Source organism: Ambystoma mexicanum, chromosome 3p (genome assembly GCF_040938575.1).
Source record: "Ambystoma mexicanum isolate Mex_15411 chromosome 3p, UKY_AmexF1_1, whole genome shotgun sequence".
NCBI lineage: Eukaryota > Metazoa > Chordata > Amphibia > Caudata > Ambystomatidae > Ambystoma > Ambystoma mexicanum.
The window spans coordinates 199,835,204-199,851,315 of record NC_090925.1 but is presented as its reverse complement, the minus strand read 5'-3'; the positions used below and the strand labels follow the sequence as shown (position 1 = coordinate 199,851,315).

The following is a 16,112-nucleotide window of genomic DNA, read 5'->3' as shown; positions in this document are numbered from 1 at the left end:
ATAATCCTACCCCCTAACATTGTGGAAGATGGAGTGAATTCAAAGTAAAGCGGGGTGAGTGAATCAATGCCTTAAGGCGGGGTGAGAGCAGCAAGACCCCAAGGTGGGGTAAGAGAAGCGAAACCCCTAGGAAGGGTGAGAGGAACTACGCCCAAAAGCGGGTGACATAAGCAAAATACCAAGACTGGTTGAGAGGGACAAGAATCCATGGTGGGGTGAGGGAAGCGAGATCCCATGGTGCGGTGGGAATATTGAGTCCCCGAGACGGGATACAGACCAGGAGATATCCAACTCAAGAGTGCTGGGAAATTCCTTGGTGGGGAACACAAGGAAGGCCATCAGACTGGGGATTTGAGTCAGGGGTCCCTAAGAGGGAAAGGAGGGAAAGGAGGGAAGAGACTGACATTAAACCCTGGGAGGAAAGATAAACCTTAGACTGGTATCGAAGACTGAAGCTGAGCATTTGGGCGAGGAGCCCCTTCTGCTAAGAGACACCAGGGTGGGGGGGGGGGGGAGTCAGAAACCAGCCACCATTATTTCGTTTGGGCAGAGGCACAAAGGATACCTTGGTTGAGTTTCACTTTTTCTGTTTTAGTGGTAGGGACAGGTTTCTGGATAGAACACTTTTCTTGTTATGTATACAACCTCTTAAAAGCACCCTTTTATGTTTTCCTTTATAGCATAGAGCAAGCTTCTTCGGCATAGGCAGGGACGTCATTTGGGTGTTGCTATGGGTCACTGCGACCCTTGGTAACCCCCTTGTTACCCCTGGCACTGCCTCTGTGGCCCCTGGGGAGGGCTCGGATTTGAAAAATACATTTCTTTTTTAAATCAGTAAGAGTGCATGCCTCCCCCACCCCCCGCGCATGACAGGAATTAGAGCTGTTTCCTTGTGTGAGTGTTGGAGCATGGGAGCCAAAATCATACCTGCTGAGGAGCAACAACAGAATTTGGAAGGTAAGGATATTATTTTTGTAAATGTAAAAGTGTGTATTTATATATATGTATATTATGTAATGTACGTGTGTGTACATATATCATGTAAAGCGTGTTAATGAGTGCATAATGTTTAGGTGGCTGGGCTACTGTAAACCCATGACTGTGACAAGTATAAGACCTACTGCAATGAAGAAGAATGTGAGAGGCATATGGAGTAACTAGATGAAGAATCAGCCAAGGACTGTAATGAGGTGGCTCACCACATTACAGTACTTGGCAGATTCTTCATCTGATTACTCCATATGCCTCTCACATTCTTCTTCATTGCAGTAGGTCTTATACTTGTCACAGTCATGGATTTACAGCAGCACATGGTTCTTTCACAGATGGTGTTGATGTTACACGAGGGTGGTGTCAACAGTATAAACAGGAAAGCGTGAATGGACAAAGGAGATCTCATTGCTGAAGCAATGAGTACACAAACGAAGTCTGGGAAGTTCAAAGTCGGAACGCTGCAGCAAGAGAAGTCATGTCTCTCCTGCAGTGAGAGAGGAAAGGCAGGACGTTGCCAGGGTGTCCTGAGAACCAACAGTGTGTCGACCCACTTGGTGGTGGTGGTGGTGAAACCACTGGAGACGGGTCCAGGAACAACGCTGAGACCACAAGCCTGTCGCAGAGCCCTGCAGGAAGTGAGAAGGAAGAGGAAGAGGAAAGGCCCCTGCAACTGTGGGAAGAACCAGAGCTGTGTCCCCCAGGCATCAGAGGTAACTGGAATGGCACGAAGACCGGGTGGGGCCCAGGAAGACGTCAGTTCACTCTGAGTGCATCAGGAGTCATCTCCCTCGTTGCAGTGGCCAAACCCATACCACTGCTCAAGCTGAGAACATCGGTAGTCAACTCCCTTCCTGCATATTATTTTGGATGGACATTTTGACAGGTCACTAAAGTTGCCTAGGTTAAGACAGGGCCCTTAGAAGTAGGGAGAGATGGGGGTTTCTTCTTTCATAATACATGTTTGCATCCCCAAACATGACCCTTCTTTGTCAGCCTCCTTTCTGTGCACCATCACAACAAATACTGTGATGAGGAAGAGGAGCGTTGAGGTAATACTTGGCCAATGAGTTGATGTTGGGGGTTGGAGGAGGGGAGTGGTAGAGAGAGGGGATGTGTCAGAAGGGTGGGGCTTGCTTATACATAAAGGTCCTCCAAGATAAAGTAGGCATAATATGTATTAGTGGCTAGACTGGAATTTTGATACAGCCAGTCTAGTAATTTCCTACTGTGGCATGACATTTTTTACTGAGCATCCATAATAAATTAAGCATAAGTGTTATTACCCATCTAGCCTGACGTTTGCGTGCAGCCAGTATAGTCTTTTATTGATGTAAAATGAAGTAAGCATCATAAGTGTTATTATGTGGCTAAACAAGCATTTTGGTGAAGCCAGTCTAGCAATTTCGTATTGTGGCTCGACATTTTGTACTAGGCATCTCTGATAAAGCAATGATGATAAGAGTAATTACCTGACTAGACTGGTGTTTGGGTGCAGCCAGTCTAGCCTTTCCTTACTGTGGCATGGTATATTTTCCTGGGCAGTTATGATAAAGTAAGCATTATAAGTGTTATTACGTGTTTATATTAGCATTTTGGTGCAACCCATCTAGGTATGTCTTACTGTGGCATGGCATTTTTCTACTGTGCATCTTCAAGGCTACAGCAAATATGATAAGTGTTATTACGGGTCTAGCCTACATTGTGCAGCCAGTTTTGACATGTTTTCTTACTGTGGCATTGCATTTTTAATAGCAAAGCGGTATGATAGCTCACCGGGTTGAACACTCGCTGCTGCAATCTATTTGTGATCTGCAGGTTCGAATCCAGCAAGGCCAACTCAGCCTTTCATTCTTCCGTTGATAAATGAGTACACACTTCGTTTGGAATAATTGTATTTAAATATGTGCTATGTATAGTGCTTTGGCAAAAGTGCGATTTAAATAGCACATCATTATCAAGAATCAAAGCATTAATGCTCCTGTGCATTGTTGGTCACTTGCATCTATTGGCTTTTTGGATACTGTAATATCGCAGCAACTGGCAATTTAGGGGCTCTACCTATCATCTAAAGACAATACCTGACATGCAGCTATAACGGACATAATATGGAAGTAGCTGGCCATACAATGCTGAAATGACATATCTATAGCAGTGCCTCAGCCTATGTTTAATCATTTTTGGTCTATCCCTGTCAAATCTTGACCCCATCCATGGCATATGAAAACAGCCCTCTGGTTAAAATGCAGTTCGGTATCTATAATATTCTAGTCTGTTGTAGTACCTACTTGGTATTTTAAAATGTTTACATTTATGTACTTTTTTTTTTTTACACCGGCAATCACTTCCGATGATGTCAGCAGGGTTAAAGAGAAACTGATGCCATCCAGGTCACAGGTCTTGTGGCCTCACTTCCTGTGATGTCACTTCCGCTACCTCTGACATTTTGGTGAATCAACGTCCCTGGGTATAGGGAAAGCTTAGGTTTGTGTGTGTAATAAAAAATCATTTAGCCAAAATTCCACACTATCCGTCTCCTGAATCTGATATACCGCAATGGGTAGCCCTTTTCATCTTCTGATAGGGGGTGTAATAGCAGGCTTAAAAGGTGGCATCATGGACTTCTCACCACACTTTCACCTTCTGACATTAGATGCTTGAGTGGAAGCTAAATGTAGACACCAGGCCATGTCTCAGGAGAATAGCTCAGGGTCAACGTGCTCGCCTTGGAAGCAAGACGACATGGAGCAACACAGCTTCGATCCCCGGGTCCGCGCTTAGAAACCCGGGTATTAAGCGTGTTATAAATAACCTATCATATATCTTATATATATCATATACAGAACCTTTCTGGCTGCAGTGCGTTTTGTGGAATGTCCTCATGTCACCCTTATTGTATGGGTTTTCTATTCTCTGCAGGAGACAAGCATCCATTGCAAGAGTTTACTTTTTTGATGGCTGACTGTGTGTGCCTCTCCCCCTTCCCTCTGAAAGAACCCATTTAGTTCCTTGTCTGCTATATTGGGAACACACTGATGGTACCGGGGGACATGTGGCACTGGTTATAACCAGTGTGGAACCATTTCTAATGATTTTGAGAACATCTCTTGGTATCTAGGGCTTCCACTCTCTAGCAATGCAGGGTGTTCTCTGGAAGTCCTCATCCCACTGGGACCGCTATCAGAACATGGTGTCACTCACCCACGCGCTCGCCCTTCATGGAGTCCCACATGTTGCAGTTAAAATCATCATAGCCAGCGAGCAACAGGCGACCGCTGCGTGAGAATGCCACGGAGGTGATGCCACAGATGATGCTCTCGTGTGAGTAGACGGTCAGTTCCTGGTCGGCCCGCAGGTCAAAGAGGCGGCAGGTGGCATCATCGGAGCCTGTGCAGACTGCTTCACCATTTGGGAAGAACTAAAAGAGAGAGAATTCAGCAGAATTGATTTCGAACCTGCAACTCACTTCTACCCATTCAATAGCAACATCTGAATGTGCCCAGTGATCCTAGAATAACTGCATAAACCTCTCTACATGGGAAAGCATTACGGTGGCCCATTATGTTGCCCTACATATGTTTTGGACTTCAACTCCCATGTATCCCTAGCCAGCAAGGTCTGTAGTGAAGGATCATGGGTGGTGCAGTCCAAAACATCTCGAGGACCACATTCTGGGTAACTACTTAAGATCCTCCTCCATGTTGCCTACGAAAGGCTCCACCATCCACATTCTCCTTGACATCCGTAAGGAACCCATACGCGTGGCTCTATAGCTACTTATTGGGTCTGGGCTCAGCCTTTCGCCTCAGCCCGCATAGCTCTGATAAATGTACTCTGAAAGGCAGAGTCCCACATGAATCTGTCCGATCACCCATCCTAAGCATCCTCTTCATTCAATATGCAAATCATCTCCACTAGTCTGTAGCACTGATGAATCGCCCCAGTGACTAACAAACTGTGTGGGGTACCTTATAATCTGAGAGTGATTCCCAACTCCTGTGACAGCCTAGCCAGTCCATGTCTGCTACCCAAACACAAGCACTCTTCCATCACCACTATTGCAACTCATTTGACCTGCTCTCGGAGCAATATACAGGCTCGTCTGGCTGACAACCTGTCCCCGCTTGGCCATGGCCATGTGGAAAGAGCCTTCAATACTATTGATGGTGTATTCATGGGCACAAACTAGTTTGCTCTGCAGTTGCTTGCTTTTGAGTAGCTGCATTTCCTTCCTTTTCCCACATGAGTTCAACAACGGTGCCATCAACAATCAGAACATGTGTATACACGAACATGTTTAAAGGACCTTCCCAGATGTGGCAACCACAACAGAGCCAATATTAGATACTGAATCGACAATGATGCTACACCTTTCCTGCATCCATTGCATCACCCTCACCAGGACCCTGCTCATGTCAAAACTCGATTCCTGCAATGCACTCTATCAAGGCACCAACCAACGAAACCTCAACAAACTCCAGATCACTCAAAACAATGCTATTAGAGCAGAGCAGCCCTCGACATCCCTAGATCTGCACATATCACCGAAACCAGGAAGAGTCTACTCTGGCTCTCAGTTGCCCAAAGGATATCACTCAAATCCTTGACCCTCATGCACAAATGTGTAAACAACCAGGCCCCTATTTACCTAGCCTCTCGTTTTGCACAGCACATACCCGCACAATCTCTCAGATCTGCCCAAGCACAATGCCTCACAATCCCCAGATACAAACTTCTGACAGCCGAAGGTGTCAGCTTCCCAGTCCTTGCAGCCAAACTCTGGAACCAACTGCCACTCGCCATCAGAACCATGCCTTCCCCCACCTTATTGAAACACAAAGCCAAGCTCTGGCTATCCGCTACATCTGACCCACAGCTGTCTCTCACCATCTGACCGCCGTGTACTCTACCGCCTTTGTTATGAATGCTGTCTCCTAATAACGAATTGATTGTCTGATTGTAACTGTACTTTACCATTCATGTATGTACCTGCCATAAGACATGCGCCCGGTTGCCCTCGGGCCTGGTGCGCTATACAAATAAATAAAATACAAATACAAAATACTTATGTCAATAAGTGGACCTTGGGTGGGACTGTCGTAGAACCATCTACATACTTCTTCTATCCCCTACTGTCTAGACCTCTCAGGTTTCCTCCTGCCACACGTAAGTAAGTCATCCAGGTCTGCCTGTGTTTTCTTGGAACTCTTGGGAAAGCCAAAACTACAATTCCCAGAATTACAAGAAAAAAGCAGGACTGCATTACCTTCTCATGTATAGCCCGGGGAAACTTGGGAGCTCCGACTGTTCAATGGGTTGATCTTACACTAACAATATGTTGCCCTACAGAAGGGCCATGTAGATAAGAATGCACATACAAAAGCCACTCCTCCAGGGCACCTCTATCGTGGCCTGTGTCCAGCTGGTCTAGGGAGATACCTCATCCCACAAATCCCCAATGCAGCCATCAAATGGCACTGGCCAGGGTACGTACACAGATGGCGTTTATGTCAGACTCGTGTCCTGTGAAGGTCTGGCGGCAGGTGCCTTCGCGGATATCCCATAGTTTGGCTGTGGCGTCGCAGGCTCCTGACACAAAGATTCGGAAGTCAGGGGACACGGCCAGGCTCATGCAGTCACCGGTGTGGCCCATGAAGACAGTCTTCTGAGTACCAGTTTCGATATCCCAGAGGGCGCTGGGGAAACAAAGAGAGTGAAGGGGGCAGTGGTCAGTGGTAAGATATGGACTATAACTGCTGACGCCAAGCCTTCATACCCCAACTTGACCCAAATGGTATCTGCCAAGCTACACAAATAGTATCTGGGTTGTCCTACTTGCTCCAATCCTACCCAGAGGGTTCCTCCCAAGTTATCATCTGCCCTTATTCTTCCCAGATGGTATCTCTCAATGTACTGTGCATACCCACCTCCTCCCCTGAGGGTGGTATTTCCTGAGTTACCCATCTCCAGATGGTCCCTCCCAAATTCCCCTCTTATCCATATTCTCCCTAGGTGATATCCCTCAATTTAATCTACCTGCCTATCTACTCCCGAGTTGGTAACCCTGAGTTACCCTACTTAGCTGCTCTTATCCCATTCAGGGGTATATCTCAAATTGTTTTCCTGCCACCATTCTTCCCCAAGTGGTGTTGCTCAAGGTAGTCTCCATGCTCTTCCATCCTATCTATGTAGTATCTATTGAATAACCTTACCTTCCTCCATTCTCTCCCGGTAGTATCTCCCAAGTTACCTTATCTTACTGCATTCTATCCAGGTAGTATCTTCCAAGTTACATTACCTTCCTCCATTCTCTCCAGGTAGTATCTCCCAAGTTACATTACCTTCCTCCAATCTCTCCAGGTAATATCCCTCAAGTTACATTACCTTCCTCCATTTTCCAGGTAGTATCTTTCAAGTTAACCTAGCTGTAGCCATCTTGTCCAGGTAATATTTACTGAGTCACTTTACGCATCCATATCTTCCCGAGGCAGTGTTGCTCTAGTCCATGCCCTTGCAAGGCGAGTTATTTTACAAGATACCCCACATTCCCTTCTATCCATTGCTAATTAAGTCTGATGAGTTAACATACATTTTTGAAATCCTGCTCATTCTCCCTAGTTGGTATAACGCAGGTTACCCTGCCTTCCCACACTGCCTCTCAGGTGTTATCTCCCGTGTTACCCTGCTTGTCTCGTGCTCATTAGGTGGCATCACTTCAGCTGACCTATCTGACCTCCATTATCACTAATTGTTACCTTTTCAATTATCTTACCTTTACATGCCCCGATCCTCCCCACGTAACAACTCCCAAGTTACTGTAGCTGACCCCTGTTTTCAGGTCTCTCGATTTACCCCATTGCTACCGCATAATTATTATGTAGCATCTCCTGAGTTTCCCTATCTGCCCCATGTGCTTACCAGGTGGACTTACTTGAGCCAACCTACCTGCACGCTGGTGGTATTTCTCAAGCGTTGTCCATGTTGCCATTCTCTTCAAGAGGTTCAGGACGGAGTTACCCTACATTGATCTTGTATGCAGCATGCAGTATTTGTCAGCTATACCATCATCTGTGTGTAGTATCTCCAAAGTTACTCTACCTGCACCAAATGATACCCAGTGATAACTCCTGAGTTGAGCAAGCTGCTCCCTGTGCTCTGCGCATGGCATTACCAGATTAATACTACGGCTACCACCCTGGCAATGTTATATTTATTTGATGAACCTACTTTGCTTGCTCTCCCATGTGGTATCGCCTTAGTTATCGATCTGAACCTGCTCCATATACTCACAAGTTATGCAGCTTTATTTACCATGTGTTCCCGCATTCCTCAGCAGGTTTTATCTTCTGAGTTACCCTATTTTCATTTACAAGCTGGTTGTATCCCATGTATAATCACAGCTGACTCCATTGCTCAATTTAGGAGGTGTTAACACCTAAGTTACCCTACCTGCCCCGACCTTAAAAAGCTAGTAACTCGCAAATGACCATACCTCCCCCAATTCCTTATAAGGTGGTATCTCCCAAATTGCCCTGTCTGTCACATTCCTTACATGGTGGTACATCCAAAATGTCCTGTATGGCCTTTCCTTATAAGATGGCATTCCACAAGGTACCTGACCTGCCTCCCTTGCATACCTGGTAGTATCTCCTGGTGTGTCCTGGCTGCCCTCACCCCTTACAAGATGGTATCTTCCAAATGACCCTACCAGCTAGCATTTATTACAAGGCCGTATACCGCAACATGCCCTACCTGCCCAATTCCTTACCAGGTGGTATCTCCTGAACTGGTCACTATCTGGTTATCATCTAGGAATCTGCAACAGGATAAGTACCCTGTGGAAAGGGTGAAAAAAGGATTCCTGTTAATTAAGCAAGATTTAAAACGGTATCCCAGCTCAGTGGGTTAACATAGAGCCCATAATGGCTGCTTTCTGCTCAGCCCTGCGAGGAAGGACAAGTTATGTTTAAGTCATCACCATTTCAGGGAAGGAAGACTTCTCTAACTCTTCAATTGCTCACAGGGAGGGTTTGGTGGAAACATTACCTGGAAAAAGCCATTCCGCCTCGGGTATTAAAATCCTTGTCTTATCTAGGACCTGTAACAATTGGGTGGTCAGGCTTGCCTGTGGACCAAACCCTAAGGGGAGCCTTATGGCGCCCAGGATAGGTTGCGATGACTACCTATGCAAGAACTAATAGAAGAAATAAGTTGGCACTGGACGTACATGTGCTCTCTAACTGGGACCAATAGATTTGCTAGGGTTTGTCCAAAGTTAGTTTGTTGAATTTCCCATGAGACCAGGTCAGGATTGGGCTGGGAGAAAATGTAGACAGGGCACCAAAAGAAATATGACCCACATTCACACATCTCAATCCATGACTTTTCACAATAAACTCAATGGTAGGTTGTTATGAGAAAATGTGTGCGAAATGCTATCTTTACCCTTTAAATGCCCCCACGGTGAGCATTTGCATCCCAGAAATGTGACACCCTGCTACTGTCTGATGTTTGGTATCTAAACTGCACTGAACAACCTGTTTCGATCTCCCATCATAGCAGACCTCCCATGTTACTACAGTTCTTTACAAACCACTCACCGCACCAAACTCAATGACCGGAAACGCCATCAAGGACAGACCTGACATTCCTGAACTGATGCAAATCTCCACACCAACCCACTCAACCAGATACACAACTCGGGTACCTTCATCAGGGTAACCCCAGGCCACACCACAATGGGCTGTGCACTGAAGACACGCAGAAGCTCGTCCCAAGCACAGAGCTAACAAACCAATCATGCACTCGTCCTGCTAACCATACTTATGCCTTCCTGCAGCAGGTTCAAATGCCCGAAGAGACCATGAAAATGGCAGTAGCTGTGAAAATGGCAGTGGCTGTGATATCAAAAACTCAATAACATAACATTCCCACCAAATCATTAGAGTTTATAGGCCACCACAGGTCCTTTCCAGATGAATGGCTTGTGGTCAAAGGAGATGCTCTTCTCAGCACATCCATTCTCTCACCACTCATCTTCAATCTATATATAGAACCCTTGGGAACTCTCCCAAATGACCCCAACAAAGCCATCCCTCAGTACGCTGATGACACTCAGCTTTGCCTTAAGACCAGTGACCCCCAGGACATTGCTTGCCCCCACGAATGCCTGACAACTATCCAAACATGGATGTCAAACGTTTACCTTAAACTGCACCCGACAAGAGTGAATGTGTCCTCATCGGTCCCCCCACCAAACAACAACTCGCGCAATAATGGCTGGATGACATGTGCTTACCTTAAACTGAACCTGACAAGACCGAATGTGTCCTCATCGGTACCCCCACCAAACAACAACTCGCGCAACAATGGCTGAATTACATGTGCTTGGAAGGATTCCCCCTCTCAGCTGTCAAACTCGGCCAAATCCCCGGTCTTCATTGTTGACAGTAGCCTTTCCTTCCAAAAGCGTATAGCCAAAAAGGCACAAACCGCATGGCTAAAGGTCCACACATTCCGGAAAATCCAACCCTTCATTCCCCCAAACGAAGCCCGTATGGATGTCCAATCCCTTGTTATCTCACACATAGATGGGAGAAATACCCTCCTTACTGGGCTTCCAGCTACACACCTGACCCCCCTCAAAGGAGCACACCACGCTGCAGCTCGCCTCATTACAGGTACCAAATTCGACTGCATTTCTCCAACACTGCACAAGCTTCACTGCCCCCACCCCATGCCAGGATAATATTCAAAACAGCATGCCTCACCTGCAAAGCAGTCTCAAACGGGAGACCCAGCACACATGGCGGCAAAACATCCCTCCTCTGGAGGCTCTCGCACCTCATGTAGCAAAACTACCAAAAGGTTGGAGCCAAAGCTAGCTCGCAAAGACAAGACTCGCAAGCAGTCCTTGTCCTGCCACGCCCCAACTATCTGTAACTCAATTCTGGTAGAGACTTGAAATACCCTTCAGTTCCACAAAACACTAAAAACGTGGCTCTTTGAACAATACCTGCCAGATACTTAAATATCACTCTTTCCCGCCACCAGCAGTACTGCACTACTGTATAAAATGCAAACCCAATTTGGGCACAATCCTGTTGCTATAAAAATAAATCTCACACACATCTAGGAGCTCAAGACCATCTTCTTAGAAGGTTTGAAGTTCCTCTCCCTTCTCTTCCAGGGGATTGTGATTCTGGAGTACAATTACAGCGCCGGTGCAGTGATTGGATCTATGTCATAATTTAGCTTTTTGTACGTCGCATGACAAAAAGACTGATTTATTTTGGCTGATTTTAGGTGGCTTACAAAAGCCGAAAAAACAGCATTCCCTCTAGACCACCCACCCCACCCGTACCAGCCCCCTCCTCTCAGGTGCGATTCATTTGAAATCATGGAGGTTTGCCTCTTGGTTACCTCTCCCTCAGCCCCCCCCCCCTTCGTCCCCACCCAAGACTCCCCCCAACACAAACATACAAGGGCAGAGCCTTGCATCTACCACTAGAAAGAGGGGCTGGAAGGGCACTTGCCATACCTCCTTAAAGACCACATGTAAGAACACATACTGTCTTCAGAAGAAGAGGGTTAGCGGGTGAGCCCACTGGCCTGCTTTCAGAGGTGCTTTCACTCAATGCATCCTGCAGAAGCTCCATTCATCACTCCTGGGCCATTTGCGCATCTCTCTATCCCAGGAATCGCCAAAGCAACTTGTACGACCACTGGAATAATTCTCCCATCCATGTATTTGTCATTTCGGCAGGGCACAGGCTGTGCATGTGTGCCATTGATTGTAGAACACCTGTCCAGGGTGCAGCCGATGCAAGCCTTATATTTGCACTGGCTGCAGTCTGTGGCCTGTCTCTTCCTGCCTCCCCCATCTGAGAATCATTTCTGACTCTGTAATAAAGGCCTGACCAGTGCCCACAATGTCGGTTTCTGCCATCCTAGGGTTGACCTTTAGCCATGAGCAGGGATGGCTATCTGAAATCCAGCCATCACATAAACAATGGTGGTTATTTTGGTTTTTGACATGAGAGAAACTTCGGAAGCCCTCTTCGGCTGAGTTGTGTTGTTTATATTAATGGCCCTCTTGAGGTCATCCATGCAATGGTTACTGCTGGCCCTCCTGGCTGCAACTATTCTATAAACTTTGGGCTCAGCCATGCCATGAACAGTTGGCATATATTAGTCAATGTGTGCAGTTAAGAACATCACATGATTGCCCCTACGTTCCACATTTTAACAGCAAGTGGGTATACACAGTGCATGGGTGGTTCGGATTAAGCGTTTATGTGTCATCATACATGCAATTCACATGAATAGATTTGCAAGGCTCATTCTGAACAGTAGTTGTAATATAATTTGCACTTTATTAGCACTTAGAAGTATTTAGAGACATAGAGCCTTATACTTTCACTGCATGAAAATACAAAACTTGCACTTAGAAAGGCAGGGACTGGGTAAGAGCACAATGTAAACATATATAACTCAATCAAAGCACTTAGAAGCAGATTGCAGAGCAAATATATTTTATATACATTCGATCATGATGTGACCGAAATCATTGTGCAGCGAAAGGCCTATGGCCGAATAGCATTGCATGTGTAATTGAATTCAGAAAAGTTCCTTTTAGCAAATTATTCTTCGGCTTTGGCTCAGAAGCGATGGCAACAAGGTCATGGAATTGATAAACAATTGCAGCAAGTTGAACACAGTGAAATAAGTGCACTTGGCTGCGGGGAAATGTGCATTATGTAAGCAAATTAAGATGAGGTAATCCAGGCAGCGGCAGAAGCAATGGCAGGTGCAGGGAACTGGAATAAAGTGCTGTCCGGTTGACCCATGGTGCAACCGGCCCAAATGGCAGCAAGTTGATCATTGAGAAGATGGCGCCCCAATTCAGGTGTATATAAATCCGTGGGAAATTTGATCAGAAACGAACACAATCCCGTGACATGTTGGCAGAGGAGGGGAATGTTGCAGAGAATGAGAGTCGAGCTGTGGGGAGAAGCCCGCCAAACATGGAAGCAGATGGCTGAGCTCCACCGAGCCAGAGCATGAGTTCCAGCCAACATGGAGTGGCCCTGTAATAGCTGTTTGAGAACATGAAGGTACCAAGTAATATCCTTTTACAAACCAAAAATGGCATCATCATTTCAGAGTCAAGAAACCCGAATTCCAAGTTTCATGTACCCCACTCAGGACGACTTCAAATATAATGAATTCAATGTAAATGGCATGTATTCCGTTCTTAATGTTTGACTCCCTAAATTTGACCTGGAAAACCCAAAATATTAGATGAAGGGAGAATATATGTATTTTAAGGTAAAGCAAATGTTATAAATGTGTGTCTGTTAGATGTAAGGAGCAGTGCTGCGATATGAGGATTAAAGCGTAGCATGCAATGGCCTTACTTGAGTACTGAGTACTGAGGAGAGCATTACTTTAATTCCTTGGACAGAATAGTGCTCTCAGACAAACCATATACATTCCCACAGGCTCGTTCATGAAAATGGAGCTACTCAGCATACACCCGCCACCAGCTTAAACTAGGACCGAAGGATTCCTACAAGAGATTCAAAACCAAGACCTACAGGTTGCAGGTGTCCATCTCCTTTACTTTCAAAATAAGATCTGTGTATTGTAAATAAGAATCCGATTCAGGGGTTCAGTTTAATTGTTCATTATATTTGTTCTCTCCCCTTTTTCTTCTCCTTTTTGATACCCTAATCTTACTGATTATTCATCACTCACCAAAAAATGTGTTTTCAAATACATAGAGCTTATATTGGACTTTGATATTTTCTTAACACGTTGATCCTAACATTCATGTTCTAGATCAGAGAATACAGCGATCGCTGCAGGCTTGAGAAAGCCAGCATAGGGCGAATCGCATGTTGGCTGAAAGGTGGTGATGAAATAGGACATCAAAGTGATGATGAAAAGCTAAATGCTAGGTAATATGATAGCCCTACAAAATGGCTCTAGAAATATGGTCTTTTGGCAAATATACATGATCAAAAAGGAAAGACGTGCACACATTGTAACTGTGCACAGCAAGGGCCTGCGGAAGGCCTGATATCACGGACACGGATTCTTCAAAGTATCTCTTCTGTAATGGTTCTTAGTCAAAGATTATGAAAAGAACAGAATACATATAATTTACCTTCAATGCATTATGTTTGAAATCGTAGTGAGTGGAGTGCGTGAGGCTTGGAATTTGGTGTTCCTGACCGAGCACTGGAATTAACTGTGACTGCTATTCACAATGCCATGAACACCCAGAACCTTCTTGCTTTCTAACAAAACAGGTGATTTAGCCATCATATTGAGTTCTCTAATTTCGATGAACACTGGAAGACCTTCTTGGTTTCTACCACAGTAGGATTCATGTTAGCACTCTTGGGTTGAATTATGAAGTGAACAATTTTGCCCATCCTGGTTTCAGCCTGGGCAATAATCTTTGTGGCCATCTTGGTTTCCACCATTTCCTAATTTCTGGTGGTCATCTTGAGCTCAGCCCTGCTATTAACATTGGTACATATTTGCAGTTACTTTTACTCCATTAGTATTAGCATCAAAATGGCCGTCCATGTAGTAGCCATGTTGGGTTTGGCCCTACTGTCACCAGTGGTCATCTTGCACTCAGAAATCCTGCTCATAACAGTGATGGCCAGCTTGGCTTGTGCCATGGTAGGAGGAAGTGTGGTAATACTGGGTTCAGTCTTGCTATGAATAATGGCTGCCATCATGGTGTCATGCCTTGTGCTATTGCTGGTATTGATGTGACCATATTGAGTTCAATCGTGCCATTCCGACTTCTGTCATGACAGGAACCGATGTGGCCATCTTGAGTTCAGTCGTGTGACTATTAATGACAGCTATCTCGTGTTCAGACTTGCCACGATTACTAATAGTCAACTTGACTTGAGCTTTGCCATGGCTGCTATGAGTATTGGCAGGCAGGTTACATTCAGTGTTGCAGTGAGTATTGGCAGCCATGTTAAGTACAGGCATGCTAGCAGCTAGCAGCCCTGGTTGTCCTCACCTGTGTGTGCAGCCAGCTCTCGACTGACTTTCACGTTCCCCTCCCGTGTCTTCAGATTATAGATGGAGCACATGTTGTCCAGTCCACCGCAGGCCACAAAGTTTCCTGATGGGGCATAGGAGCACGTCATGACCCAGGAGGAGCGCAGGGGGATGGCGTGGACCTACAAGTAATACAAGGATAGCTCTTGTTGAATGACTGCTGTAGCTGTGGAATAAGGTTAAAGCATTGATGCACTGAAATCTAAGCATTTTCTTTTTGAGAAATGGCACTAGGCGCAGGATATTGTAAAGAAGCAGTGACTGTGGGGTTGATGCTGGAGCCCTGACTGGTGTGCATATTGCATTGTTGGGGGGCTGCTTGTGGGGATGTAGTAGGAGCCGTAACTGTCAGGAGAGGGTGTACACATGGCTAGGGCAATGCTGTAGGATCCCTTGGTGCGGGGGGCAGGCGCATGTGCACTGGAGCAACCTGATGCTTTCCCTGGCTGTGGGGGGCAGGGGAAGGTGCAATGGAGGATCCCTGGCTGTGGGGGGCAGGGGCAGGTGCAATGGTGGATCCCTAGCTGTAGGGGGGGGGGTGCAAGCGCACTGGATGTAGCTGATGCTATAGGATCCCTGGCAGTGTGGGTGAAGGTGCCGGCACACTGGTTGTAGCTGATGCTATAGGATCCCTGGCTGTGGGGGGTAGGTGCAAGCGCAAGCGCATGGGATGTAGTTGATGCTATAGGATCCCTGGCTGTGGGGGGTAGGTGCAAGCACACTGGATGTAGCTGATGCTATAGGATCCCTGGCTGCGGGGGCGGGGAGGTGCAGGCGCACAGGATGTAGCTGATCCTATAGGATCCCCGGATATGGGGGGGAAGGTGGAGGAGCACTGGAAAAACCTGATGATTTCCCTGGCTGTGGGGGTAGGTGCAAGGACACTGGCTGTAGCTGATGCTATAGGATCCCTGGCTGTGTGGGTGAAGGTGCAGGCACACTGGTTATAGCTGATGCTATAGGATCCCTGGCTGTGGCTGTGGGGGTGAAGGTGCAGGCACACTGGGTATAACTGATGCTATAGGATC

The 16,112-nt window shown here is 46.3% G+C and overlaps 1 protein-coding gene across 1 annotated transcript in view; it reads right to left on the bottom strand.

Moving 5' to 3' along the window:
- The window catches only part of GNB3 (G protein subunit beta 3), a 204,891-nt gene that overhangs the window by 30,534 nt on the left and 158,245 nt on the right, over positions 1–16,112 (bottom strand). The window contains exons 6-9 of the mRNA XM_069650634.1: positions 15,044–15,206; positions 8,759–8,825; positions 6,485–6,686; positions 4,192–4,408 (exon numbers count right to left, since the gene is read on the bottom strand). Of these exons, the coding sequence (XP_069506735.1) occupies positions 4,192–4,408; positions 6,485–6,686; positions 8,759–8,825; positions 15,044–15,206 (649 nt within the window). The remainder of the gene's footprint in view (positions 1–4,191; positions 4,409–6,484; positions 6,687–8,758; positions 8,826–15,043; positions 15,207–16,112) is intronic.